General features: G+C 51.1%; 2 protein-coding genes across 6 annotated transcripts in view; one reads left to right on the forward strand and one right to left on the reverse strand.

The window, feature by feature from the left end:
• Positions 1-3666: 3666 nt before the first annotated feature.
• XNDC1N (XRCC1 N-terminal domain containing 1, N-terminal like) lies at positions 3667-22369 on the reverse strand. Of its 4 annotated transcripts, none has more exons than XM_048838140.2 (11): positions 22225-22369; positions 20669-20804; positions 13722-13848; positions 13104-13242; positions 12103-12258; positions 11258-11421; positions 10764-10840; positions 9779-10017; positions 8498-8588; positions 8047-8165; positions 3667-5947 (listed from the first exon to the last, which is right to left on the reverse strand). In XM_048838140.2, exons 3-11 carry the CDS (start codon positions 13764-13766, stop codon positions 5700-5702), a joined length of 1278 nt encoding a protein of 425 aa, XP_048694097.1. In that variant the 5' UTR covers positions 13767-13848; positions 20669-20804; positions 22225-22369; the 3' UTR covers positions 3667-5699. The 4 variants fall into 4 exon arrangements, with proteins under 4 accessions (XP_048694097.1, XP_048694106.1, XP_074981794.1 ...); XM_048838149.2 differs by having other exon boundaries at positions 22133-22225; XM_075125693.1 differs by lacking the exon at positions 22225-22369 and adding an exon at positions 22069-22090.
• A 459-nt stretch (positions 22370-22828) lies between these two features.
• The window catches only part of RNF121 (ring finger protein 121), a 41449-nt gene continuing 36836 nt past the window's right edge, over positions 22829-27441 (forward strand). For both annotated transcript variants that reach the window (XM_048838197.2, XM_075125704.1), the window contains exon 1: positions 22829-22905. In XM_048838197.2, the coding sequence (XP_048694154.1) occupies positions 22849-22905 (57 nt within the window). In that variant the 5' untranslated portion in view covers positions 22829-22848. The remainder of the gene's footprint in view (positions 22906-27441) is intronic.

Raw genomic sequence — 27441 nt, forward strand, 5'->3', positions numbered from 1 at the left:
CTGAACTCTAGGGTATAGATGTGGGGACCTGCATGAAAACCTCCTAAGCTTACTTTTACCAGCTTAGGTTAAAACTTCCCCAAGGTACAAACTACTTTACCTTTTGCCCTTGGACTTATCGCTGCCACCACCAAACGTCTAACAGGGATATAATTTGAAAAAGAGTCCAGTTGGAAACGTCTTTCCCCCCCAGAATCCTCCCAAACGTTACTACCCACTTTCCTGGGAAAGATTTGATAAAAATCCTCACCAATTTGCATAGGTGACCACAGACCCAAACCCTTGGATCTTAAGAACAATGAAAAAGCAATCAGTTTCTTAAAAGAAGAATTTTAATAGAAGTAAAAAGAATCACCTCTGTAAAATCAGGATGGTAGATACCTTACAGGGTAATTAGATTCAAAACATAGAGAATCCCTCTAGGCAAAACCTTAAGTTACAAAAAGACACAAAGACAGGAATATCCATTCCATTCAGCACAATCTATTTTCTCAGCCATTTAAAGAAATCAGAATCTAACGCATATCTAGCTAGATTACTTACTAAGTTCTAAGACTCCATTCTTGTTCTGTCCCTGGCAAAAGCATCACACAGACAGAGAGAGAGGCTTTGTTTCTCCCTCCCCCCAGCTTTTGAAAGTATCTAGTCTCCTCATTAGTCATTTTGATCAGGTGCCAACGAGGTTACCCTAGCTTCTTAACCCTTTACAGGTGAAACGGTTTTTCCTCTGGCCAGGAGGGATTTTAAAAGTGTTTATCCTTCCCTTTATATTTATGACAGTCATTGATAAAAATCTTAAATCATGTAGGGCCAAGAACCAATGCCTGGGGGCTTCCAGCAGAAACACACCCGTTTGAGGAGTCCCCGTTTACAATTACATTGATACCTAGCAGCCAGCCAACTTTTAATCCATTGAATGTGCGCCACATTCATTTTATAGCACTCTAGTTTTCAATCAAAATGTCATGTCATACGAAGTCAAATGCATTACGGAAGTATATTACATCAACACTTTATCAACCAAACTTGCAAGCCCATCAAAAAAAAGATAAAGTTAGTTTAAATCTATTGTCCATACACCCATGTTGATTTACATTCATTATATTACCTTCCTTTAATTCTTTATTAATCGAGTCCCATATCAGCCGCTCCACTATCTTTGCCAGGACTTATGTCAGGCTGACAGGCCTATAATTACCCAGATCATCCCACTTACCCTTTTTAAATATTGGCCCAATGTTAGCTTTCGTGCAGTCCCCTGGAACTACCCCAGTGCTCCAAGACGTATTGAAAAATCAGCATTAATGGCCCAGGGAGCTCCTCCCTGATTGAAGGACTTCATTCTTACTAGGATCATGTGTCCCCTTGCTGCCTGCAGCCCCCTCCGCTCTGATCTCTCCAGGTCTCTCTAGTTTGGGTTCTGGACACCTGCACATTTGCTCCCACCTTGTGATTTTGCATCATCTGCAAATATGATCGTGGTCGGATTGATGCCAAAGAACGGCTGACAGATGTGAAGCAGTTGCTCAGCAATCAGAGATGTGCTTGGTTATCTTCGTTTAGTCTCTGGAGCCATCTTCGAGCCATGGACTGGCCAACAGCTGACAAAAAACATTCTTGCTTGAAGGCCGACTGCGCTATCACAGACAGCTGCCCAGATGCCCTAGCACAGGGGCTGACAAACTTTTTGGGCCACATCAGGGTTGCGAGGGCCACGTCGGTGTTGCAAAATGGTATGGAGGGCCGGGTAGGGAAGGCTGTGCCTCCCTAAACAGCCTGGTCCCCACCGCCATCCGCCCCCTCCCACTTCCCACCCCCTGACTGCCCCCCTCAGAGCCTCCGACCCATCCAACACCCCCGCTCCCTGTCCTCTGACTGCCCTGCCCCCCATCCACACCCTGGCCCCCTGCCCCACTCCTTGTCCCCCGATTGTCCCCTCCCGGGATCCCCATCCCTAACTGCCGCCCCCGGGACCCCACCCTCTATCCAACCCCCCCTGCTCTGTCCCCCCCTTCCCAGGGCCACCTAACCCCCCCTCCACTTCCTCTCTCCTGACCGCCCCCCCAACCTCTGCCCCACCCAACTGCCCCCTGACCTCCTGCCCCTTATCCAACCCCCCCTTCCCCCTACCATGCAGCTCAGTGCCTGGGAAAGCCTGGGAGGTGGGCGAGCACAACTGCGCTCCCTGCGTGGCAGCATAGCTGCAGGGGAGGGGGGGAGAGCGGGGGAGAGGCCAGGGGCTAGCCTCCCCAGCCAAGAGCTCAGGGGCCGGGCAGGACGGTCCTGCAGGCCGGATGTGGCCCACGGGCTGTAGTTTGCCCACCTCTGCCCTAGCAGGACCCTGCAGCTCCCAGTGTTCCCCACATCTTTGAGAACTAGTCTGTTAGGTAAAGGAAGGCTCTTAAACGTCTGGGGGCCAGCTGGGTCCTCACATGGATTGGCTCAGCACGGGACAGGATGAGACACACAATGCTTTAGCTCTGCTAAATATCAGCACTAACCAGCCATGCCTAAACCGCATCAGCTTCGCAGTGTAGAATGAAGGTCCCTCAATGCTTCCTTCTCGCCACTCTGCCAGTGCCAATGAGACACGTCGAGTCCCCAGAGAATCAGGAGGCAGCTGTGTCTGTAAATTACCAACCGCCCTCCTGCAAGTGAGCAGTAGCGAGAGCACGGTACCATTCTGGATCTACCCGTAACCACATGGGGTGGAGATCCCCTATTCCTGGGAATTCAGTTCAGTGCGACCCTGTCATAAATATAAAGGGAAGGGTAAACCCCTTTAAAATCCCTCCTGGCCAGAGGAAAAATCCTCTCACCTGTAAAGGGTTAAGAAGCTAAAGGTAACCGCGCTGGCACCTGACCAAAATGACCAATGAGGAGACAAGATACTTTCAAAAGCTGGGAGGAGGGAGAGAAACAAAGGGTCTCTCTGTCTGTATGCTGCTTTTGCCAGGGATAGAACAGGAACGGAGTCTTAGAACTTTTAGTAAGTAATCTAGCTAGGTATGCGTTAGATTATGATTTCTTGAAATGGCTGAGAAAAGAACTATGCTGAATAGAATGACTATTTCTGTCTGTGTGTCTTTTTTGTAACTTAAGGTTTTGCCTAGAGGGATTCTCTATGTTTTGAATCTAATTACCCTGTAAGATATCTACCATCCTGATTTTACAGAGGTGATTCCTTTACTTCTATTAAAAGTCTTCTTGTAAGAAAACTGAATGCTTTTTCATTGTTCTAAGATCCAAGGGTTTGGGTCTGTGGTCACCTATGCAAATTGGTGAGGATTTTTAGCAAACCTTCCCCAGGAAGTGGGGTGCAAGGGTTGGGAGGATTTGGGGGGGAAAGACGTGTCCAAACTACATTTCCCAGTAAACCCAGTTAAAGTTTGGTGGTGGCAGTGGAAATTCCAAGGGCAAAGGATAAAATTAATTTGTACCTTGGGGAAGTTTTAACCTAAGCTGGTAAAAGTAAGTTTAGGAGGTTCTCATGCAGGTCCCCACATCTGTACCCTAGAGTTCAGAGTGGGGGAGGAACCTTGACAGACCCACACTGCAGTGCATCCTACGAGTTAAATGCGGGGAATGGGAGTCATTATTACATGTACTGAAGTAGCACTTACAGGCCTCCACTGAAATCAGGATCCCACAATGATAGGCACTGCACATGCTAACGGGCATGCCCTGCCCTGAAGAGCTTTATTGTCTTCTCCATTTTACAGATGGTAATTGAGGCACACAGAGATGACGTGATAGACGCACGACAGCAGCACTGGGACTAGAACCCAGAGCACCTGGCCCTTTGGCCAGCGCCTTAACTACAAGGCTGTCCTCCCTCTAAGTGGGGTCCCTCTTTCTGTTCCTACCTGTCACCTTGGTATCTAAGGGTACATCTAACATGGCAGCTGGGAGTGAGTCTCCCAACCAGGTAGACAGATGCGCTCTAGCTTCGCCAGATCCAGCACACGACAAATAGCAGCATGGATGCTTCAGGCTAGCCACCTGAGCTCACCCCCCATAACAACTACGTGGGGGAAAGGAGACACTTTTCATAAAACATTCACTCCGTACCTGACCTCTCAATTCCCATCCTCCAAGGAAACCTGCACAACACCTTCCAAAGACGAGCCTGGGAGCTTAAATACTTAACATCTTGAATAGTGCGTGCAGATGTGGTCACTCCATCTCAAAAAAGATATATTGGAATTGGAAAAGGTTCAAAAAAGGACAACAAAAATGATTAGGGGCATGGAACTGCTTCCATATGAGGAGAGATTAATAAAACTGGGACTTTTCAGCTTGGAAAATAGACGACTAAGGGGGGATATGATTGAGGTCTATAAAATCATGACTGGTGCAGAGAAAGTAGATAAGGAAGTATTATTTACCCCTTCACATGACACAAGAACCAGGGGTCACCAAATGAAATTAATACACAGCAGGTTTAAAACAAAAGGAAGTATTTCTTCACACAACGCACAGTCAACCTGTGGAAATCTTTGCCAGAATATGCTGTGAAGGCCAAGACTAACAGCGGTTAAAAAAAAAAACTGGATAAATTCATGGAGGATAGGTCCATTGATGCCTAATAGCCAGGATAGGCAGGGATGGTGTCCCTAGCCTCTGTTTGCCAGAAGCTGGGAATGGGCAACAGGGAATGGATCACTTGACGATTCCCTGTTCTGTTCATTCCCTCTGGGGCACCTGGCATTGGCCTCTGTCGGAAAACAGGATTCTGGGCTAGATGGACCATTGGTCTGACCCAGTCTGGCTGTTCTTATCTTAACTTTGCTAGACACCAAAAATTACAGATTTGATATAGACACTGGATTTATGGCTCATTACAACAATCCATAAGCCACTAAGCCTCCTTTGGCATGTGACTACAGAGGAGTTAGCTGCCCACTTCACCTGGAGTGGTCTCTTGCAACATATGTTAATGCCTTATGCTTAGCAACTTGTCCCACCTTGTATTTAGCTGTGACAGTCCAAGTGCCTTTCCCAGATCTGAAGAAGAGCTCTACGTGGCTCGAAAGCTGGTCTCTCTGACCAACCAGACGTTGGTCCTATAAAAGATATCTCCTCCCGCATCTTGTCTCTCTAATTTGGGACCTACACAGCTCCACCAACACTACTAACAGTCCTTCCCTGCATCACAGGTGTATGTGAATGTGTGAGTCTGTCTGGCTCTGGTTGAGTCATCATTGTCCTTCAAATCCCCCCCTCAACTCTCTTTTGCTGTGAGGCTGACAAAAAAACTTGACAGTAGTCAGGCTACTGATGTGCTGAGACCCACACCTGCCGTGCTGGCTGATAACAGTCTTTGTTTCCTTGTGCTCCCACTTCAGTCTGTCTCCGTCTGTTGTCTCTTGTTGTACGCTTAGGTTGTAAGCGGTTTGGGGCAGGACCATCGTTTTGTTCTTTGCTGTACAGCTGCTAGTCCATCCCCAGTGTTACCCTTCTGAAGTCAATGGAGTTGTCCCAGGGCTGAAAGCATTCCAGGACGCCCATGAAATGTGGCCTGTGTCCCAGGGTCACCATGACGGCTATGGCCCTTCAGTCCAAAGGAGGCTCCAACCCAGCTGGGCAGAGTGACCCCGAGGTTCAGACACAGAGATACCTCAAATGGAGCTGATGGGGAGGATAGCGTGGCATGTGCCAGTGTTGTGCCTCTACGACCCAACCTGGCCCTGCCAGCCCTATTCCACCCACAGCCAGGAACGGGGGTTCTCCAGGGCTCCTGCCTGCTCCCCACAGGTGCTGGCATGCCTCTCCACCTCCGCCGTGCTGAACCGGAACTCGCAGATGGGGCACGGCACCCAAGCCTCAGGGAGCTCCTCGCGCCGGGGATCTTCCCGTGGTGGGGATGGCCAGGCCGTGTCTGGAAGGGAGCCATCTTCCCCACAGGCAGAGGCGTGAACAGGAAGGAGATCTGTGCTGAAGCAGCCTGCAGCGAGAAGAGATGACAGCAGAGCTAACCCAGGGCCACCTGGACTTCCTGGCTGCCAACGTACTGCATGCACTGGCCACCTGGGTTTTCAGGCTGAGAGCAAGGTTAGAACTTGGAACCCCAGCCCTTGTCACTCGATCTTCATCAACTATTCCCTGTGTAGGGCCTACTGCATAACTAGGCAGTTCTGATTCCATCCAGGAGAGGGCAGTAGCATGCAGAGTGCAGTTTATTACTTTACAACAATCAACATGTATATAGTGCTTATCATAAAATTCCAAGGCCAGACGGGACCACTGGGATCACCTGGTCTGACCTCCTGTATAACACAGGCCAGAGAACCGTCCCAAAATAATTCCTAGAGCAGAGCTTTCATTCTGAAGGAGCCTAGGCCACTGTATGCATTCACCTGCCATTGAAATGCAGCCACCTCTGGGGTGGCACACGACAGCTGTTGAACAGCAGCGAAGGTTCCCATAGCCAATTGAAAGTGCTGGGGGAGAATCAGGTTGGTGGAGTGTAGTTGCAGCCTGTCTCCAAGCTCAAACCCTGGTTTTGTGCGTTCGACAACTTCCGCAAACAAAACCATGGGCAGTGAAACCAACCTCACCTCCCTGCACCCCTTTGGGTCTCCTTAAGCAGGTGTGGCTGAAGCCAGCTGAACTGCTGGGCGCTTGGCTGCTCTGAAAATCAAGCCACTGGGGCACCCAAGTATGGGTTTAAGTGGATACCTTTTAGGTAACCAAGTTTGAATCATAGAAACGCAAGGCTAGAAGGGACCTCAGGAGGTTATCTTTCTAGTCCACGTCTCCCTGCAAAGTCATGAATAAAGGAAGCAAGGCTGTGACTAAGACCGGAGAGAGAGGGAGAGTGCAAGGAAATCCCTCATGGCAGTAAAAGGGGATGGGACTGGAACTCTGGAACTGAGCTATTACTGATGTTTTAAGGATGCTGCGTGAGACTCTGCCTTTGAGACACCCCATGGTGGTCAGATGGGTTACAATCCAGACTGGCTGCCTCTCTAATGGCACATCTACACTGCAAACAAAGGTGTAATTGTAGTACGGGTAGGAACGCCGTACTACCTTTCATCCAGCTAGCCTGCGTAATAACAGTAGTGAAGACACGGCAGCGTGGGCTAGCAACGAGAGTACGTCCCCAGTTGCTAGCCCGTGCTGCTGGATCTTCACTGCTATTGTTACTCACGTAAACTGGATTAAAGATGGCACGGGTCTGCCTACCCATGCTACGGTCACACCTCCCCTTGCAGTGTAAACAGACCGTAAAGATACACTCTAGTTCAGAGATACTTGCATGGAGGCTCGCTAGCTGCAACTGACTCTTTAATGTGTCCCTTGCGGATCTGTGCAGTACACGATATTAAAACACTGTGTGATTGAGTTATTAACCCATCTAAGTTATTAACCCATCAGGATGCTTTTACTAGGTTATTAACCAATTGTAGTTGTTAAAATAACAATACTTGGTTAGTCATTTTGCTCTGAGAATAATATATAGATATAAAAACTAAATATTTCCCCGTCACGCTGTTTTAAATCTCACTCTATAGTACTGTAGCAAAGGAAAAGCTGAATTCACACTACTGTAGCTCTTTTGGGTAATGTTGGTTGCTAATTTGGCTCCTGAACCATTGCGGTCTGAGTACACTGCTCTAATTCAACACCAAGTTACTGGGCTGGATGCCAGACTCATGGGGTGAGGGTCTTTGGACAGTTTCCAGATCAAACTAGACAGATACAATGGTCCGCTCTCACCTTGAAGTCTATGCTCACCTTCTTCTTCAAGTCCAGCTCTGGAGACGGAATCAAGCGAGATGCCAAGCTGAACACCCCACTGATTGCAAACCCACCAGATGGGCAGGGATCACATCACGCCTTTTTTACAACCAGCTGAGTTAAGGGAGGGGCCTGCCACGCTCAACCTGAGAGCCAGCTGCATCTCAGGGGTGGATCACATGAGCCTCACAGATCCAGTGTGTGTGTGACGGACCCAAAGGCCTTTCCGAAGAGAGTGATTTAGGCAGGACGACACATGCTCTAAGGCACTTGTTGTAGACCGCACTCCAGAACACTCACCCGCACAGATGGGGCATACACCCATCTCCCCGTCTGCCTCTCCACGATCATCCAGCTTGTTGGGCCTTCCTCCCCAGCCCCTGGCTCTTCCTCCCTGGGTGCCAGGCCTGGGCATTGACCTGCAGAGAGAGATTTCAGAAGCATTTGTTTTTCCAGTCTGCAGTGTCCTTTGCCCTCGCACCCCAAAGGTTAAAGTACCGCCCAGGCTCAGAGAAGCTGCCCTGCCTGTTGAGACACACCAGAGGTCGTGGCTGGAAGGACCAGGATCCCCTCATTCCGGCTATCCCATCCTACGCACCCACTGGCTGTGATTGAGACCCAGAGGAGAGCCCCAGGAAGGCACTGCGTGGACTGGGACACTGGCTCAGAAAAGGAGCTGCCAGCTGGGCTCCAAAGGGGAAATCGGGACATTTGAAGGGTTAAGGGGAACACAACAGGGATGATCTGTTACCTCCCTGCGGCACCTTGCGATCTTCGTCTCCTGCTTGGCTTCACCCGGACCCTCCTCAGGGGTGGAGCGTCATGGACATCCTGCATGGGGCCTGGAGAATAACCAGCATCAGCATTGTACCTAGCTCCTGGATAAAGCTTTACAAAGTAGGTTGGGATCACTGTCCCCATTTCACAGATGGGGAAACTGAGGCAGCGGGAGGGGAAATGACTTGCCCATGGTCACCCAGCAGCCCAGTGGCAGTTCTGAGACTAGAACCCAGGTCTCCCGAGTCCCAGCCCAGGGCTCTGCCCACCAGGCCACACAATCAAGCCAAGCTGCCACCAACACTTGCAGATGTGCCACTGACAGGCAGTTTGGTGGGACTGGAGACCGGGAGCTTCACATGCTCCAGAATCAACAAGAAGCAGTTTTGAATGGCGATGCTGAGCCATGAATACATGGGGGAAGGACATGATTCACTGGCCGAGATGGACACCAGGTAAGCCCAGCCCATGGAGTCTGCACCAGGGGACCAAGGGCTGATGGTGCTCAGCTACCTTGGGGGAAGCCAGCTCTGCGCTCAGAGGGTCGAGACCCCAAAGAGAGAGGGGAGCTGGCTAGAGCGGGAGGGGGCTGGAATGAGAGCAATGGGAGGAAATGAAACAGAAGCTGCTGACAGCGAGATCGCCTCCTGTGGAACAGTCTCCCAGTGGAAAGCCCATCTGTGAGGGCTGTCACCAGCCCAGAGCTCAGAACGGTTTCACAGCCTTTGGCGCCTGCCTCTAAGGAAGAGATGGGCCAGTTGGGGTCTCTGCCAGAGAGCGTAGGGCCAGTCCTGCCCTGGATATGGAGAGGGACAACCTGGATGGGACCCAAAAATGCTCATCTACCTCGGTCTCCTCTCATCCGCCCAGCAACGGTGTGACCCTCTGTTGGCTGAGGACTGACAGAGCAGGCCTTACCCAGGGCGGAGGTGGACATTCCCCATCAGCTGCCTGGGCACGTTCCAGCAGCCTGGGATCCGTGGTCTGTAGGCAGCATTTCCAACCGGGGGGCCCTGTGGGTGCCTTTTGCCAGCTGGGCAGAGGGTGCCATGCCAGGTCGTCCCAGATGCCCATCGCTCTCTGGATCATTACAGGAGCGCGTGCCAGAAGAGCAGCTGCTGATCCCACCCGAGGGGGCGGGACGGCTTTGCAGAGGGCCCGCCCAGGCTGCAGCATCCCCAGCTCAGCTGGGCAGAGAAGGAGCTTGTGGGATCCCACTCGAGTCCCCACGTGGCTGCGACGGGCTCCCACTCACCTGCTGCTGCAGGGCTCACGGCTGGATCTTCACCCTGCTGCCCCCGGCTGCTCGCCTGTCTCTCAGCGGCCAAAGAGGTGGCGCTGGGGCCCAGCTGGAGAGTGCGGCTGCGCGACTGGGCCGCCGACAGCACCATCCTGGCTGTCCGGCTGAGACAGGCTGGGCTGCGTGGGTGAGGCCCGCAGCTGGGCTCCAGCAGCTGCAGTCGGCTCTTCAGTTCCTCCTCCTCCCCCTTGCTCCTGGGCGCAGAGAGCCAGAGACCCAGTGATTCCTGCCGATTGGCCAGGGAACGCCCCTGAACGGGACAGACACTCCCTGCTCCCAACCCTGGAAGGTATCTTCCGCAAGGCCAGTACCAAATCCCTTCCAGCATCAGCTCAGGGAATGATCGGGACTTTGGTCCAGAGCCCCACTCACCCCACAGCTGGACGTGCGAGTCAGACAGTCTATCCTGCAGTCACCCTGGGCTAGGATACAATGGTAGCAGCAGGGGCTCGTTCATGGGGAGGGGTGGGAGACACCAGCTGGAAGGGGCTGCCATCCATGACGGCTTTGGCCTGGAGGGCATCCTGAGGGGCTTGCTCCCAGCGCCACCTCAGCTCCCGTCCGGCTCAGGCCACAGCACAGGGCTAGATCCAGCTGGCGGAGAACAGCCCCCTGGAGCAGCCCCGAGCGGCAGCCTGGCCATCCAGCCCAGTCGATGGGGGCAATGCACAGAGAGAGGCTGTGCCAGGAGAGGAGAGGGTTTCTGGGAGGGGACGCAATCACTAGGACCAGGGGCTCCTCCCAGCCTGAGCCACTGGAATGGGGTTGGCAAGCCCCCAGCTGGGACCCATAGGAGCAGCTTCCATGTGAGTGTCACTGGCACCAAGACAGCCTCAGGAGGGAGGGGAAGCCGCCCATGCCATTGCCTTTGGCCCAGCCCCACAGCTCCAAGGCACAGCCCCTCCCTCTGAAAGGCGATTGCTCCCCCGAGGGTACTTACGGCTGCACCTCCGGGAAAAAAGTCCTGCGAAAGGCGGGGCTGGCAAGCCAGGGGCTGGCTGCGGGCTCGTGACCCATCTGGGGGAGAGAGAAACACAGCTCAGAGCCCTGCTTTCATGGGAGATATCCCCCAGCACCTCCAGAGCCAGCGTGCGCAGAGAACTAGTAGCAGTAGAGAGGGAAGAGACCCTCAAGTCCTGTCCAGCCCACCCCATGGCCAGTGCACTAGAGCACATAACACAGGAACAATCCTGCACTGGTCCCCGTCGGGCACCTAGAGGAGCTGACAGGTCTCCTCCCCCTCTGAACCTGGCACACTCAAGTGCATAGGCCACGCAGCACCCAGGGTGGGCTGAGCAGGCCACTGGCCTATCCCCACTGTAGCCAGGGGGCGAGAGCACCAGCCACAGCAGCAACCAGAGACCTCCTCCTTCCAGCCCAGACCCCCCCACCCCTCATGTGCAAGGAGCAGGGGGATTGCTCGCAGGCACGGACCTGGGGCGAGGGCGGAGCCGGAGCCGCCTGGCTGTGATTGGGGTCCAACGGGGTACGGATGTGGATGAAGGAGAGGCCAAACTGGGCCTGCTTGTTGAAGGGCTGGCTGCAGGTGATCCTCACGCGATCCCACTTCTCGCCCAGCGCCGCCGCCAGGAAATCCCCTGCGGACAGAACAGGAGCAGATGGGCTGCTTCACTCCTGGAGCGAGATGCTGCCACCTTCTAAGGGCCTTGCAGTCAACACAGGAACATGGCCCTGCCACCTCATATCCAATCATGGGGCCCCAGCTCCACAGATCCAACCACTGGGACTATCCCAACTGGTACTCCACCACCTCACTGCACCAGCTCTAACCTCTGGGACCACCACTCCCCACAGTGCCAGATCCAACCACAGGGACCCTAGCTTACCACCACATCTAATCCATCCTGGAAACCCCCTGAGACAACACCCCCCGCCACCCCGCATGACAAACCAAATCAACGCATCAGGACCATCCAGGCTACTTCCCCAGTAGCTCCAGCCAATGGCCCACCTAATCCTGTCTCAGTGGCCAATACTTGTTGATTCAGAGGAAGAAAAAAAGAACGCCCCAGGGCAATTGTACACGTACAGGAACAGGGGTGACCAGTTCAGGTACCCAGATCCTACCATGCGGGGCCCGTATGAATACCTGGAGAGAGGGCAGCCCTGGAGATGGGATGAACTCCCATCATGAAATGTGATTACTTGCCATAACAAGGCATAGAAGGGCAGGCACGATGCACCACCACCCATGAGCCCTAATCAATGATACCCAGCCAGTGACCCACAGCCACTCATGTGAGCTGGGCCCTCTTTACCCTCTTTAAACATCCGGACCCCGGAGCGGTTCCTGTCCAGCTTTGAGTCAGCCGGCGTCATCAGTGTAGTGCTGGGCACCAGGGTAACATAGGGCTGGTCCAGCGGCCAGGAGGAGCGCCCCACGTCCACCTGGAGAAAAGCACAGCCGCAGTTCCCTGCGCGTGGAGGGGCAAAGGTCAGGCCTGGAGCAGCTGAACCTCCCTCAGCTCTGAGCTGCAGTGAAACTGATCAGCCAGACCTGGGCACTGATACTGGAACCCCAAAGAGCTGTCAATGGGAAGGGAGTGGGGCTGTTTGGTCTCCGTGGCCTGTTCACTCTCTGCTGGGAGCACCCATAAGAGGCCCATCAGGCGCCAGCAGCAATGGCGGCTTTGAGGAGGGATGTTGTTCTAATCTGCACCCCAGGGACCAGTATCCCAGCACATGACAGAGACTGACCACAATTCACCCACTGGCACGAGATATGGGGTGAACATTTTGCTAACAGGGAGAGACTTTCTCCTTGTGGCTGGCTAGTTAGAAAGGGGACTAGCAGTCAAGCAACTGCCCTGCCCTGCCCCTGTCTCACCTGGGTAAGTCACCTCCCCTCACTGTGCCTCAGTTTCTCCATCAGTAAAACAAGGACCACTGTGACAAGAGACAAGTGCACCATGTTACCACTGCAGTATGGGGAAGTAGCTAGAAACCTCTGGACTCCTCGGAAGGGATAGCTCAGTGGTTTGAGCATTGGCCTGCTAAACCCAGGGTTGTGAGTTCAGTCCTTGAGGGGGGCCATTTAGGGATCTGGGGCAAAATTAGGGATTGGTCCTGCTTTGAGCAGGGGGTTGGACTAGATGACCTCCTGAGGTCCCTTCCAACCCTGATATTCTATGAATTAACAAGGAAGACAAGCCCTTCAAGCGTAGAGACAAGCACGGTGGCATTGCAGGAGACCCCAGAGAGATTTGCAGGTTAGACTGCCCACAAGGGGTTGGGGTCTCTGTTTCTCCCTCTCTCATACCTATGTCTATGTAGCCGATAGGACTAGCCCGTTCCAGCTGCAGCTCCACTTTCAGCTGCCTGCTCCGATCCTGGGGGCAGCTCAGCCACGGGTGAATGCCATCATCATGCAGCAGATTCTCCACTGGATACCTGGGGTCCTGCATCAGACCAGTGGGGAGGGGAGAGAGCAGAAGCAGGGTGCTTAGTAGAGGGATTGGGATAGAAGGGGGGCGGGGGAAAGAGTCAGCAAGAGCTACTGTTCTCTAGTAATGATCTCAAAGCAGATTACAGATTTTACAAACGGATCAGACCTTACCTACTGGTGAAGTGCAGCCATTTCTGGGGTGAAGTGTGGTAGATGTTTATCAGCACACAGAAACATTATACAACAGTTTACGGCAGGAAGAATACTGTATCCAATTCACAACACTTTCCAGGTCAGATCCTCAGCTGGTGTAAAGTGGGGAAGTCTGGATCTATGTCAGTTTATACCAACAGAGGATCAGACCCCCAATTTCTATAAGGCATTTCACTCAAGGATCTCACAGTCCTAGGGCATGCAGAGTTCTGCAGCAAAATGTAGCACCCTCTCACGTCCAATTAAAGACCTGCAGTTGAAGATGAAAAGCATTATTACCTGAGAGGTGAAGGACACCACATGGTTGATTTTAACTGGAGCCATTTCTGATTCTTCAGAACACCCCCAGCTGCCTGCTCGAAGCTTCCTCTGGGTTTCCCAGAAACACACTCTCACTCCATCTGGTCTGTCAGAAACACAGACAGAATCTGATTCTTTACAGAGTTTGGAGCCATTTCCACTTGGTCTCGCTTTGGGCAGTGTTAGGGGGCTTATTCCTTCACCCACTTACTTCCCTGGTCCTTCTCGCATGAACAGAGAGCAACAATACCCGAAGTCCAAAGGTGCAAACAATTCAATGTTTATTGGGGTGAACTTCCAGCAAGCATGATTCCAGTTTCCTTCCTTAGTATCCTCCTTCCCAGCTTTGACACCACAGAGCCTTACACCTGTGTCCCTGTTCCCATTCCTGCCCTTAGCCAAACATTATTCCAACTTCCTTACTCCCATTCCCTGTTCCCATTTCCCCCTTTAGCAAAACATGATTCCAATTTTCTTACCCCCATTCCCTGTTCCCATCTCCCTCACCCGCATGCCCAACCCCACCCCCTCCCACCCACACCCACTCCCACTCACTTCCTCATTGACTACAGATTATATAGTAAAACTTGAGTTCTGCTTAGCTATACCTTAACCAATCATTTTCCTGAAATTTAACTAACCTATCCTAACATATTGTAACATGATTATTTAACCAATTATATCCCACCACCTTAATTAGTTTACACCCAGCAAAATTAATTATACAGCAGACAGGAACAGTCACAGAACCAGACAGAGATTATACAGACAAACAATAGCAAAGTGGGAACTATAATGACAAAACAATACAGAAGTGAGGATTTCACATCCCAGCTATTGATAAGTGAGTTCTTGCCAGACAGGATGCTATCAAACTAATTTTCCTTTTACATTTTCTAGGCACTTCCCTTTCTCTGGAGTTGATAGGAATACAATCCTGTCCTGATAATGCCTAACAGCCCAATAGCCCCTTAGAATCATAGAATATCAGGGTTGGAAGGGACCTCAGGAGGTCATCTAGTCCAACCCCCTGCTCAAAGCAGGACCAATCCCCAATTAAATCATCCCAGCCAGGGCTTTGTCAAGCCTGACCTTAAAAACTTCTAAGGAAGGAGATTCTACCACCTCCCTAGGTAACACATTCCAGTGTTTCACCACCCTCCTAGTGAAAAAGTTTTTCCTAATATCCAACCTAAACCTCCCCCACTGCAACTTGAGACCATTACTCCATGGCCTGTCCTCATCTACCACTAAAATAGTCTAGAACCATCCTCTCTGGAACCACCTCTCAGGTAGTTGAAAGCAGCTATCAAATCCCCCCTCATTCTTCTCTTCTGCAGACTAAACAATCCCAGTTCCCTCAGCCTCTCCTCATAAGTCATGTGTTCCAGACCCTTAATCATTTTTGTTGCCCTAAAAAATGATTTCAAAGTGACTTATTTCAATGTGACTAGTTTGGAATGTGAGGATGTGACTGTTTGCTTCCCAGCTTATGGCTGCCTCTGCTGCTTAGCCAAAGGCCTTAGCCTAAGCACAGGGTCACAAACTGTCACAGTAAGAGAAGGCCCTTACACTGGCAGACAGTGATTTTGAATCTTTCTTTTGTACCTCTATAACTAGCCAAGTGATAAGAATACACCTAAATTCTTAGAGTATAGGTCTTTACAGACAGGCCTGAATATCTATATCCTAACAGGCAGGTTTGCCAAGTGCTGTATTTTCGCAGCCAGCAATAAAAGCGGATTTGAATTTCACTGAACATTTATGATCCTCCCTCTGCTTTCACTGAAGGAGCTGGATATTGCATATTACACCCTGTGCTATCCAGACCAAGCCTCAACAACACACAGTCAGATGCCTGTTTGAATCCCCTACGCCCTCCTTTCTACCAGATCAGAGGCCTTGTGTATATGGGAAAGATGCCCCAGTTTAACTTAAGGTGTGAATTTCATGATGACTGTATTAATCAATTCAGTACAAACCTCCATATGGACATTCTTATTTCAATTTAACTTAAACTGATTTCCAAGCAGCTTAAACTAAACCAAAAATAAAGCCACTCAAATTGAAATCAGTTTAAATTCCCATCTTAGGTGAAATTGGTCCAACTAAACCACCTGGTAAACTCCATGGAATATTACTGTGATGGCAGATGGGAAGACTGGGACCAAAGCATGTAACATTTTCATGTATGTATACTTTTAATTAAAAGTATACCTGACTGCCCCTCAATTTATCTCCAGCTAGATGGCTAGTAGGTTCCATGGAAGACTTAGGTCTGAAGGAGGACAGGAATTTTGTTGTCTTGTATTGATCTGCAAAGCACCAGGTACACCTTTGATGCTGTAGAAATAATATGTAATTTTACATCTTTCCTTAGGCTTCACTCACTTCCTCCGTACCCTTTTGTTTCCCCCAAATCCAGTCTCTCTACGGGTTCATTTCAGGTTACCCCAAGTTGATCACACAGCAAATTCTGTGAATAATTTGGGGAGGAAATTGATCTTTCTTTGAACTGCTGATTTTTTAGAACATTTGACTGTTATAGACAACTTTGAGCTATGCTTTAAACATTTGTTTTGCTAAATAAAATTAATCATCATGTTTTCATGCAGCCTCATTACACAAAGTCCCCATGTAAGGATACTGCACTGGCCTGGAGTTGTTTCAGGATATTTTAATATCCTAAAAGCTAGCAGGACTGGCCTGTGAAAATCAGAATAAGTATTCACTTTAAGTGGTGTCTAAACAAAGCAACAAGTGAAACTTCAACAAGGAAAAAAACGACATCTAGACTCTTCCACTAATGTTTACATGAGAAATTAATCCATCCACAGATTTAAGCATCAGTTAAAAAGCTATTGAAAACAGTTAAAGAAGCCAATTTTAATCTATTTCCCAGAGCAAATGCTATTGCTATGGGTTGTGGGAACCAATTCAATGTAATATTAACAAAAAAAATCTCAACTGTTACTTCTTCAGGAAAAAAAAAAAAGTCAGGTATAAAATTACAGCATCTCTTTTCCATGGTAACCTGGAACGGACACAAACCCTCCTTTGCTTTCACATACAACCCTTATCCCCAAAAGCCCTCCCGCGTAGATGATCCCCAACCCCACGTCCCCGGATGCCCTCCAACTCTCACGAGATAAATAAGCAACCCGGCTTTCAAAACAAGCCCCAAAACAGCCCAATCCCTTTTCAAGACAAGCCCAATCCATTTCCGCTCGGTGATGCTTAACACCCACAAGCCAGCCCAAAACAAGGCAATCCCACTTTGGTTAAACAAGCCACACACTTCAAAATGGGATGTTTTTATAAAAATACCATAATTTATTTTCAGCATTAAAATGCACACAACAAAAAGGTACCTTGTAACCATTCTGCCAGATAGAGACTGCGGCAAACAGGGACAGGTTAAATATGCCGAGGGGGTTTCTTCAATAACACTTGAGGAAACTATATATGTATAAAATAAAACATTCTGAGTGCATTTGAAGGATTTACAGAGAAAACCTCACAACCCTTTAAGAGACTGGCAACGAGATTGCTCTTGCTTTTCTGCAACCTCCGCCACACCACCCCTCCGCATCACTGTATCCCTATCGCTCCAGGCTGCTTGCTTTTGCTGACTGGACTTGAATCCTGGATTCTTCATGATATGCAGATGACAATGCCTGTTTTTTTTGTTAGCTGGGGTGTGTAGGAAACACCACAGTGGCAGGGCAGAGGAACATGGCGGCGGCCACACAGCTTACTGATGAGGAGCTGTTCTTGGAGCTCAAAAGCTTCAGCTTCTCACCGGGGCCGGTCACCGAGAGCACCCACCCAGTCTACCTGAAGAAACTGCAGGAGGACAAGCGGGCCGGAGCCCGTGGAGGTGCCAACAAGACCCAGAACAGTAACAACACCACCACAGGGGCTGGCCCTCAGCAGCACTGCTCCTCTGGCCAGTCCGGCAGGCAGCCCTCAGCGGCACCGCCCCTCTGGCCAGCCCGACAGATGCTTCCTGGAGAGTCCTGAGAACACACTGTGGCGTGCACTGTATTCCCGCGACGTATCTATCTCCAGGGGAGCGGCTTAACAACTCTTTATACCGTCTTGAACAGCTTTGCATCTCCTAGAACAATAGTGAACATTGCGCCGAAATTAACAGCGCACAGTGGCAAGTGGCTGGCTGCAAATTGACTTCCAGGAATTCAGTGTCCGATACAGGGATGCTCTTTGGAAACAATATTCTAGCTAAAAGACCCCAAAAGAAAAAGAGAGGAGGGTGTCCAGCATCTTGAAGGCATTACCACCAGATTCCAGCTGGAACAGTTTGTTGATTCCGGAGAATTCCTGCAGAATCGGTGTTAGAAACTGTAAATACAGTTTATTCACAGGGTCGCAGTACATGTTGTACAGAACTTCTGCTTCATAGCAACACAGCTTAGCTTTGCTCAGTTGGAAGTGTAGCTTCAACGCATACCTCTGATCCAGTATGCACACAAAACAGTCATACATGAAGAGCCATCTCGTCACTGACAGCTGAACAAGCTTCAGTGGTGTGTTACCAAGATTCATCATCTGGAATAGCTGTGCATATGCACACTGTCTCTGGGGGCTGCGAGAGAACCAGCTGTAGGAATGGGAGACTAAAAACTCGAGACTGCGTGGCAGCATTTCTATGGCACACAGCTGGATGGAGTGACATACGCATTTGATGAGACTGAGCCTGTCATTCTTCTTGAGCAGATGCGTGTACATGGAATTTTTATGTCCGACCATGACGCTACAGCCATCAATCCCAATCCCAATCCACCTGCTGAAATCCAGACCAACACTGACAAGAAACTGAAGAAGTGCTGTGGCAATAGCTTCAGCTATTTTGCCTTCCAAACTGACTAGTCCCAAAAATATGGAGACAATCTTGCCTAAGGAGGGACTGAAGTACCGCACTACAGTGCAAAGCTGCTTTGCTGCAACAATGTCTGTGCTCTTATCTATCATCCGTGAATCCTGGGACTCACCAATGTCTTTGATGAGGTTGTAGAACATGCAGGGAGCCATAACTTGGTTGATTAATGCCCTGCATTTTGTGCGATGGAGGTGGGTATCTTTTTCAAAAGCTGACCCAGCAAGCATACTGAGGAGATCCACAGAACTGACCACTGGTGGAGGCAATGTAGCAGGCCAGTTTTAGCTCCGCTTGGTGCATCGTCGAGACTGAAGGTCTTGAGACAGTGAAATCAATATTTGTCAGGTGCATCACAGAAAATGGTTTTGTATTTGATTTATGTTTCTCAGTTGGAAATGAATGTTGCACAAGGTCTGCATGATGTGCATGAATTAGGGCTTTGCAATATCTGCAAAAAGCTTGTGCGTTATCGCCAGTTGGGGGCTTCAGCCAGACTTTAAATTCTATTCCTTTTTCCCCATTCCTTTCTGTATTTCTTTCCATACTTAGCCCATTTTCTTGTGTTTGGCTGCTGCTGATCCACACTGCGCTCTTTCCTCTAGCATTGGATGAGCCTCAAAATTGCGGACAAGACAGGCTATCCTGGAACATGATAGGAATTGATGTGTCAAGTGGGTGGACCAGGCCAAGAATGTCCACGATTTTGGCCCCCACCAACACCTAAAAACCATCCACATTACAAGGACTCTGTGAGGACCTCAGGGGGGAGGGGGGGGAGGACTTGTTGCATACAGCAGCATCTGCCCCCCCGCTCCCCGCAGGGGGATCTGGGGGAGGCCTGTGTGTGTGAACTATTTCCCTGCGTGCTACAGCACCCCATGGTTCAGTATAGTATATAGAGTAGTATAAACAAGTAATTTCATTCATTGTATGTATGAAATAACTGTACTTTATACTGACTTCACTAGTGCTTTTTATGTACCCCCTGTTGTAAAACTAGGCAAATTTGTACATGAGCTGATGTACCCCCTGGAAGACCTCAGCGTAACCCCAGGCGTACCCCTTGTTGAACACCACTGCTGCAAACTGTCACTTACCTTATGATGTTACTATTAAGTGTTGTAATTAAAAATGGCAGATGGACCGCAGGGGCCCACCACAGCCCCCAAAGTTGCTCTACGCCTGCACCATCCTGAGCATGGAGCAGGCAACAGCACTGTGCTCCCACACACAGCACGAGGTCTGTGCCATGGCCACCCCGCATTCCCCCCCACACACACACACAGACTCTCAGCTGTGCCCCTTCTTCCCCCCGCAACAAGCCCCTGAGACAGCTGTGCCTGCTCTAGCCCCCAGTGACCGAGCAACAAGCATCATTCCCCAATCCCCCCACCGACTGTCCTCCTTGCCCCGAGCTGGTGCTGCAGTACCCTTCCCCAACAGCTGTGTGCCTGCCACCCCACAGTTCCCTCCCCCACCCAAACCCCCACAGCCCGTGTCCCCCACCCCTCACAGACCATAAAAGGCCTCCCCCCCACCAGTGCACTGTGCGCCACCATCAGAAATGCACCAACACCACCAAGAAAGAAAGACCACCACAGCTGAAGCTTTTTATGAAAAGCGCGCGCACACACACACACACGCACACCCATCCACAGCTCCACCGGCAAACCGCTGGCGCAGCCATAATACCACCGGCCACTCAAAAGCCCCCCGCCCCATGGTGCACCACACCTCCAGAAACGCCCCAAGAGTCACTGACCAACAATAGTGGCACGGTGCCATTCCAATCCCACCCCCAGAGCCCCCAGGCCCACCCTGGCCCCGTCAATCCCCGATCCCTGCCCACACCAGAGTTTGACACCCAACGACCCCCGCCCAGCCATTCCCCTGCCCCTCACACACACACCCCGACAGCCTTTCCCCAGCTGGTGCAGGAAGTGCAACACCACCAAGATACACCAACAGAAAGACCAATCACAGCTGAGCTTTTAATCGTAAGTTCAGCGGAGCCACGGGCACTTACTGAGGGGTGCGCTCAGCGGGACTCGTCTTCTTTTCTTCTTCAAGCCTAGCAGCGGTGCGGTGATCCGCGGCGGAGCCAGCCAGGCCAGCGAGAGTGAAGTGCCAGTCGCTGGTTATGGTGGTGATGTCAACCAGCACTGATGGTGAAAAAATAAATGAAAACCAAAACCAAACCCCACAAGCAATCAGTGCAGAACCAGCAGCCAATCACAGACAGCTGCTGCTCCAGCCTGGCCCTGCCAGCTTGCTGCTATCAGTGCCCCCCCAGACCAACAACCCTCCCATACCAGTGTGTGTGGGGTGGGGGTAGGATTGGTACATTGCAGGGCCAGGGCCAGGCAGCCAGAGACAGCAGCAAACACACACCCAACCCCCCACCCCACCACAATCCCCCACAACCCAGCCCAACTATCCCAACCACTCTCACCCAACAGCCCCCCCACCCCACAACCCCCACAACCCACCACAATCCCCCACAACCCTCCCAACCCAACTCCCCACAACCCAGCCCAACTACCCTCAACCAACAGCCCCCCCACCCCACAACCCCCACAACCTCCCACCCCACCACAATCCCCCACAACCCTCCCAACCCAACTCCCCACAACCCAGCCCAACTACTCTCACCCAACACCCCCCCACCCCACAGCCCCCCCAACCCCCTCACCCCACCACAACCCCTCACCACCCCCACAACCCAACTCCCCACAACCCAGCCCAACTACCCCAACTACTCTCACCCAACAGCCCCCCCACCCCACAGCCCTCCACCCCACAACCCCCTCACCCCACCAACCCAACTCCCCCCAACCCAGCCCAACTACCCCAACTACTCTCACCCAACAGCCCCCCCACCCCACAGCCCTCCACCCCACAACCCCCTCACCCCACCAACCCAACTCCCCCCAACCCAGCCCAACTACCCCAACTACTCTCACCCAACAGCCCCCCACCCCACAGCCCCCCCAACCCCCTCACCCCACCACAACCCCTCACCCCCCCCACAACCCAATTCCCCACAACCCAGCCCAACTACTCTCAACCAACAGCCCCCCACCCCACAGCCCCACAACCCTCCACCCCACAACCCCCTCACCCCACCAACCCAACTCCCCCCAACCCAGCCCAACTACCCCAACTACTCTCACCCAACACCCCCCCACCCCCTCACCACCCCCACAACCCCTCACCATCCCCACAACCCAACTCCCCACAACCCAGCCCAACTACCCTCACCCAACACCCCCCCACCCCACAGCCCCCCACAACCCCTCACCACCCCCACAACCCAACCCCCCACAACCCAGCCCAACTACCCTCACCCAACAGCCCCCCCGCAACTCAACTCAACCCCCCCAACCGCCCAAGCACCCCCCCGCCCCGAGCCAGGGACACACACACCAAGGGCCGGCAGCGGCCCGCAAACACACCATCACTCCCACCCACCCCCCCGGCCTGTACCCACCAAGTCCCCGCCCCGCTTTGCCCAATAACAGCCGCAGCTCCTCAGGCAGGAGGGTAGGACTGAGGAAGCCGCTATCTCCCGCCAAAACCCACCTGACCTTTGACCCCCCGCTGGGAGCCGCGCTCAGGCCCCGCCAGGGCTACTTGTAAATATTTTATTTATTTCTCTCTGGCCCCACGATGATTCTGCTAATTATAGTTATGCTCCCATAATTATTATGCTTTTTCTCTCTCTTGGGGGGGGGGACCGCAGGATGGGTTAAAGGTCAGGCGGCGCACGGGGCATGCCGGGATTTGTAGTCTTTCCGGAGCGCCTCGTCACGTCCAGGGCGCACACTGCGAGGCGGGACAAGAGTAGGGAGAGTCTCCCAAGTGTAGCACCCCAGAAAAAAATGTAAATTGAAGTTAGTGGACAGAACGCTTTATCTTTACAGCGTGACATCAGAGAATCACTGTGTTCTCTGATTCGGGAGGCGTCCTGGCAATGTACCATTTTTTAAAGGATTTTGCGTTTCTTTCTGGTGGTTGTAAATGTCTGATGACCCCCTCACTCTGTGACAGCTCTCCGGCCGCCCGGAAGTCGTCCCGCCCCTCCATTCTCTGATTGGCTAGAGGAGGATCGTCTTGCTCGCTGATTGGCGGACGTTAGGCCGGCGCGGCCGGTGATTGGCGGGCCGGGGGGAAGTAGCTGGCCGGCGAGTGGGCAGGCAGGGTAAGATGGCGGCCGTGCTGGAGGTGGAGATCGGCGGCCCCGTCGAGCGGGACGTGGAGGAGGTGAGGGCGGCCTGAGGCGGCGGCGCGCGCAGCTTGGGGAGGCTCCTCGTGCTGCGGCCGGGGGCACCCCCGGCTGCTGGGGGGCGGAGGGGTCTGAGGTGTGTGGGGCGCTGAGGACGGGGCACCCCAGGGCTGTGAGGGGCGAGCAGCGGGTCGGGGGGGAGTTGGGGCGATGGGAGGGGCTGTGGAGTGGGGTGGAACTGAGGGGATATGGTGGGGAGGGGGCTGTGGGGGGGAGGGACTGACGGGGGGTGATGGGGGGAGGGGACTGAGTGGGGGAGGGGGCTGTGGGGGGGGGGGCAGGGTGGGACGTGGGTCTGGGTTTCTCGGGGGGCGCATCGCAGGGCTCTGTGCCAGGCATGGGGGTGGAGGGAGCTAAGGGCTCTGTGAGGGAGGAGCCAGGCAGTCAAAGTGTGACTGACCCCTTGAATGCCAGGCTGTAGGGGTTGGGGGTACTGGGGGAAGCAGGTGAGCAGCTCAGACCAGGGTCTCTGGGACCTGGGGAGGGAGGTTCGGGGGTCTCAGTGGGGGAGCAACTAGGATATGGCTCTCAAATGGTTTCAAGGCCTCAGCATGTACTGGCAGGTGCTGTTAGAGTAGCAGTGCTTTGCTGTCCCAAGACTCAGACCATTAAAACCTGGCTCGGTGAAGAGAGGCATTAGAAACGATGGCTTGATCTGTGTAACATCATGTACAGTAAAAAGAAAAGGAGAACGTGTGGCACCTTAGAGACTAACCAGTTTATTTGAGCATAAGCTGTGGGGGGCTACAGCTCACTTCTTCGGACACATTCACTGAATGCATCCGATGAAGTGAGCTGTAGGTCACGAAAGCTTATGCTCAAATAAATTGGTTGGTCTCTAAGGTGCCACAAGTACTCTCTTTCTTTCTGTGAATACAGACTAACACGGCTGCTACTCTGAAACCTGTCATCATGTACAGTGTTTTTATCAGTTACATGATTCACTGTTTCTGAGGTCTGTTACCAAAATAGCTTGGCTGGTCATGCACATCTGTGTGGGACTCATGTATGTGACAGTAACTGGTGTACTTGGAAAGTATGGGTAGATTTACAGAGCTGGCAATATTAATTGCTGGCAACAATTTTCTGTACTCTCATACAGTACTTTGAAGGTACAGACACTATGCTGCACAGGTCTACACAATCAGGTAGTCATTATTCCCATGTTGTAGATAGAGAAATAGAGCACAGCAAGGTTAGAGGATTGGCACCAGATTGTACAGTGCTAACATTAGAACTTGGGGATTCCCATCTTCTAGATCCCTGCTTTGTAAATCATGGGAGCTGGCTGACAGGTGAAGAAGCTATGTTAAGATCAAACTCTTTGATGTGCATTAGCTGGAGATGAGAAAGCATGCTTCCACTTCCTTCTAGAAGAGAGAATATAGCGTCAGGAGTACCCATCATTGCATCCACAATCATAATACAGTGCTATCAAAGGGTCAGCTGCTCAGACATTATCTTCCTATCTAGGCTTTTTGCAGCCAACCTCTTACTCTTCCTACCCTATTGCCTTTTTTCAGCTTGTGAGGCAGATCAAAGCCTTTCGTCCTGCTTGGCATCTCACATTACTGCAAGCTTTAGCACTCAATACAACTACTTCTTGCCTTAAAACATAGTATATTTACATGATAACTACATATCAGCACGATGAGTATAGCTAACTGTGCTACAGGCCCTGCATGAGCAGGGTCACAGAGGATCATGGTAACAGTTATTCATGCTTGCATGGGGTCAATCCCCTGCCTTGGACCAATTTTTTCTTTAGCATTGAAGAATTTTTGTAGAGTGTGATATTGGGAGGTATCATAGTACTTCCTTGGTTTCCAATTGAATTGTGACCAGAGTGGGACTAAAGGTTTTCTGCACCGGTAATAGCAGCAGCAGCAAAATTTGTGCATCCTGTAGCCAATGTTCCCCCTGATTTTTTTACTTCTGTGTGTGGAATGAATTTTGTTATGTACACCAGTATGGAGGTGATGTGTGGCGGGGTGGGTCCAAGGGGTTTGGAGTGGGACGGGGGTTCAAGGCTTGAGCAGAAGTTTGGTGGGGGGGAGTGCAGGCTCTGGGGTGGGGCCGGGGATGAGGGGTTTGGGATGCAGAAGGGGGCTCAGGGCTAGGGCAGGGGGTTGGGATGCATAGGGGTGAGCGCCCTGGGGTGGGGCTGGGGATGAGGGGTTTGGGATGCAGGCTACCCCGTGACTGCAGCAGGGAGAGGGGACTCCCCCCAGCCCTCTCTCACTGCAGCAGCCCAGGGCTCGGAGAGAGTGCCTCTCCCTGGCTGCAGCAGCTCTAGAGCTGGGGAAGAGGCGCCTCTCCCTGCTGCGCACTTGCGCAGCCATTGATAGCCTGCTGCGCAGCTTAGCAGGGACTTAGCCTGTAGTCATGATGCTCCTTGAAGCCGAGAAGAGAGGCAGCCATGCTCTCAGATGCAATATGTAGAAATGGCTTGATAAGGAGTATGAATGATGTAGCATGGCCGAGAGATGTCTCAGACTGGTATATCTAATTAAAATGATCAGTTAGGCCTAAATGATCCATGTTTACTGCTCTGTCTGTGTTGTCATTTGTCATAATTCCATGTATCCATTTGTGTATTAATAAGCCTTGTGCCTTTCACTCAGTGATAGCTTTTTTCAGTCAAGCTCTCACTCATTTGAGAGTTATCAGTGTGCTAGGTGCTGTAAAAACATGTGAAATGACAAATTCCCTCAAAGTTTTCATTGGACAGACAACGTTGCAGGCACCTAATAAGCTAGTGTTTATTATCAAGGACAGCATATCTTGAAGGGAGCATCGCTGGAAGACCTGAGGGTACAACATGTCTAAGGGAAGGATTTGAAATGGAGAGGCCTTCGGAGTGGGATGTTATCACAAGGGTGTGGCAGTCCCATGGGAGAAGACTTGAGAGAGGATAGTTAGGAGAGGCGTAGGAAAAGAGAGTAAATGGGGGGGAGGGAGAGGGAGTAGAGATGTTGGTAGAGGACGCAGCTATGCAGTGCCTTGAAGGCAAGATGAGGGATTTGAATGACTCCTTGTATGCATCAGGTTTGGCCTCTTAAAGCTAGTTATTCCAGCATGAGAAGCATCTGAACTATATTTCTAAGGCTTTCTTTTTACATCTGGATAACTTCAGCAATGGGCTCTTCATGCAAAATAAACTTCTGGGCTGAGTATTTGAGTTACAAGCAACTGTGCCATCTCAACCTTATCTAATAAGGCAAGAATAAGACCCACTGTACTCTGTGTATGCTGGAATCATCTCTTAAGGATTGTGCAGATCAAATGCACCCGCTTCTACTCCCTTTGCTCATGGCATCCGGTTGATCACTATATATGGAGCTCTGAAATCATAAGCTCCACAACTTTGACCTGGATAGAAGCAAAATCATCCCCTTGCTAGAGCAGTTCTACCACTGAAGGCAAATTAATCAGAGTAAGCTAGCCTCTGACATTCCCACAAGCTGTTTAATTGTTTTTTTTACCAGCAGCAGAGTGGAACTCAGGAGATATGAGACTTTTCCTGCATGTGAAAACATGAAAGAAAATCAATTGCAGATTGACCCTTATAACTGAAAACCCTGTTCATCCTTCTGACTCTAAGACATTTGGGTAGCAGTGCCTTAGAAATGTACTGAGAGGGCCAAACAGATCAGCACAAATAGGCATCAGCTTCTGGAAAGGAATATATGAACAATGTGTATGTGAATAACCACTGTCCCTTATGCAAGCAAGAATTTGTCTCATTGGCTGCCCTTCTCTTGCAAATACTTTGTCTAACTGGGGATGGTTTTGTAGCGTAAGCATCAGGTTTGAAATTCCTCAATTCCCTCTGAGTTCAAACCCCAGCCAAGTCAGCTCAGTCCATTGTCTTTCCAAGGCATACACAATGAATTGATAAAAGAAAAGGAGTACATCGGATGCATCCGATGAAGTGAGCTGTAGCTCACGAAAGCTTATGCTCAAATAAATTGGTTAGCCTCTAAGGTGCCACAAGTACTCTTTTTTGCAAATACAGACTAACACGGCTGTTACTCTAAAACAATGAATTGATAGCTTTCCATGTGTGGATTTTTCACAGGCTACCTCAAATGTCACAAAGGTCCTGTAACACTTTTCATAAAAGCCCAGTGTCCTTGACCAAAATATCCCGTTCCTTCATTCCTGTTGTGCAGCATGCCATGTGCCTAGTTGCCACCTTCTAACCCAGAAGTGGCAGCATTTTAATGGTAGTGTATGTATAGAGATCTTGTGAGATGCTTTGGGACGTATAGTGTGTCATTGCTGTATCAGTGGATCAATGTTGGCTATGTGCCTCATTCTGCATTGAAAAATGTGGCATTAACATTGACTTCTTATACTCCACACTTTTCTAAGCACTTTCATTCAAGATCTCAGAGTACTTTACAGATACCTACTCAGCCTCTCAACATCCTGAGAGACAGGGAACTTCTTTTCCCCACTTTACAAATAAGGGCAAGGTGAAGAACAGATTAAGGGACTTCCCAAAGTCA

Source organism: Caretta caretta, chromosome 1 (genome assembly GCF_965140235.1).
Source record: "Caretta caretta isolate rCarCar2 chromosome 1, rCarCar1.hap1, whole genome shotgun sequence".
Classification (NCBI taxonomy): domain Eukaryota; kingdom Metazoa; phylum Chordata; order Testudines; family Cheloniidae; genus Caretta; species Caretta caretta.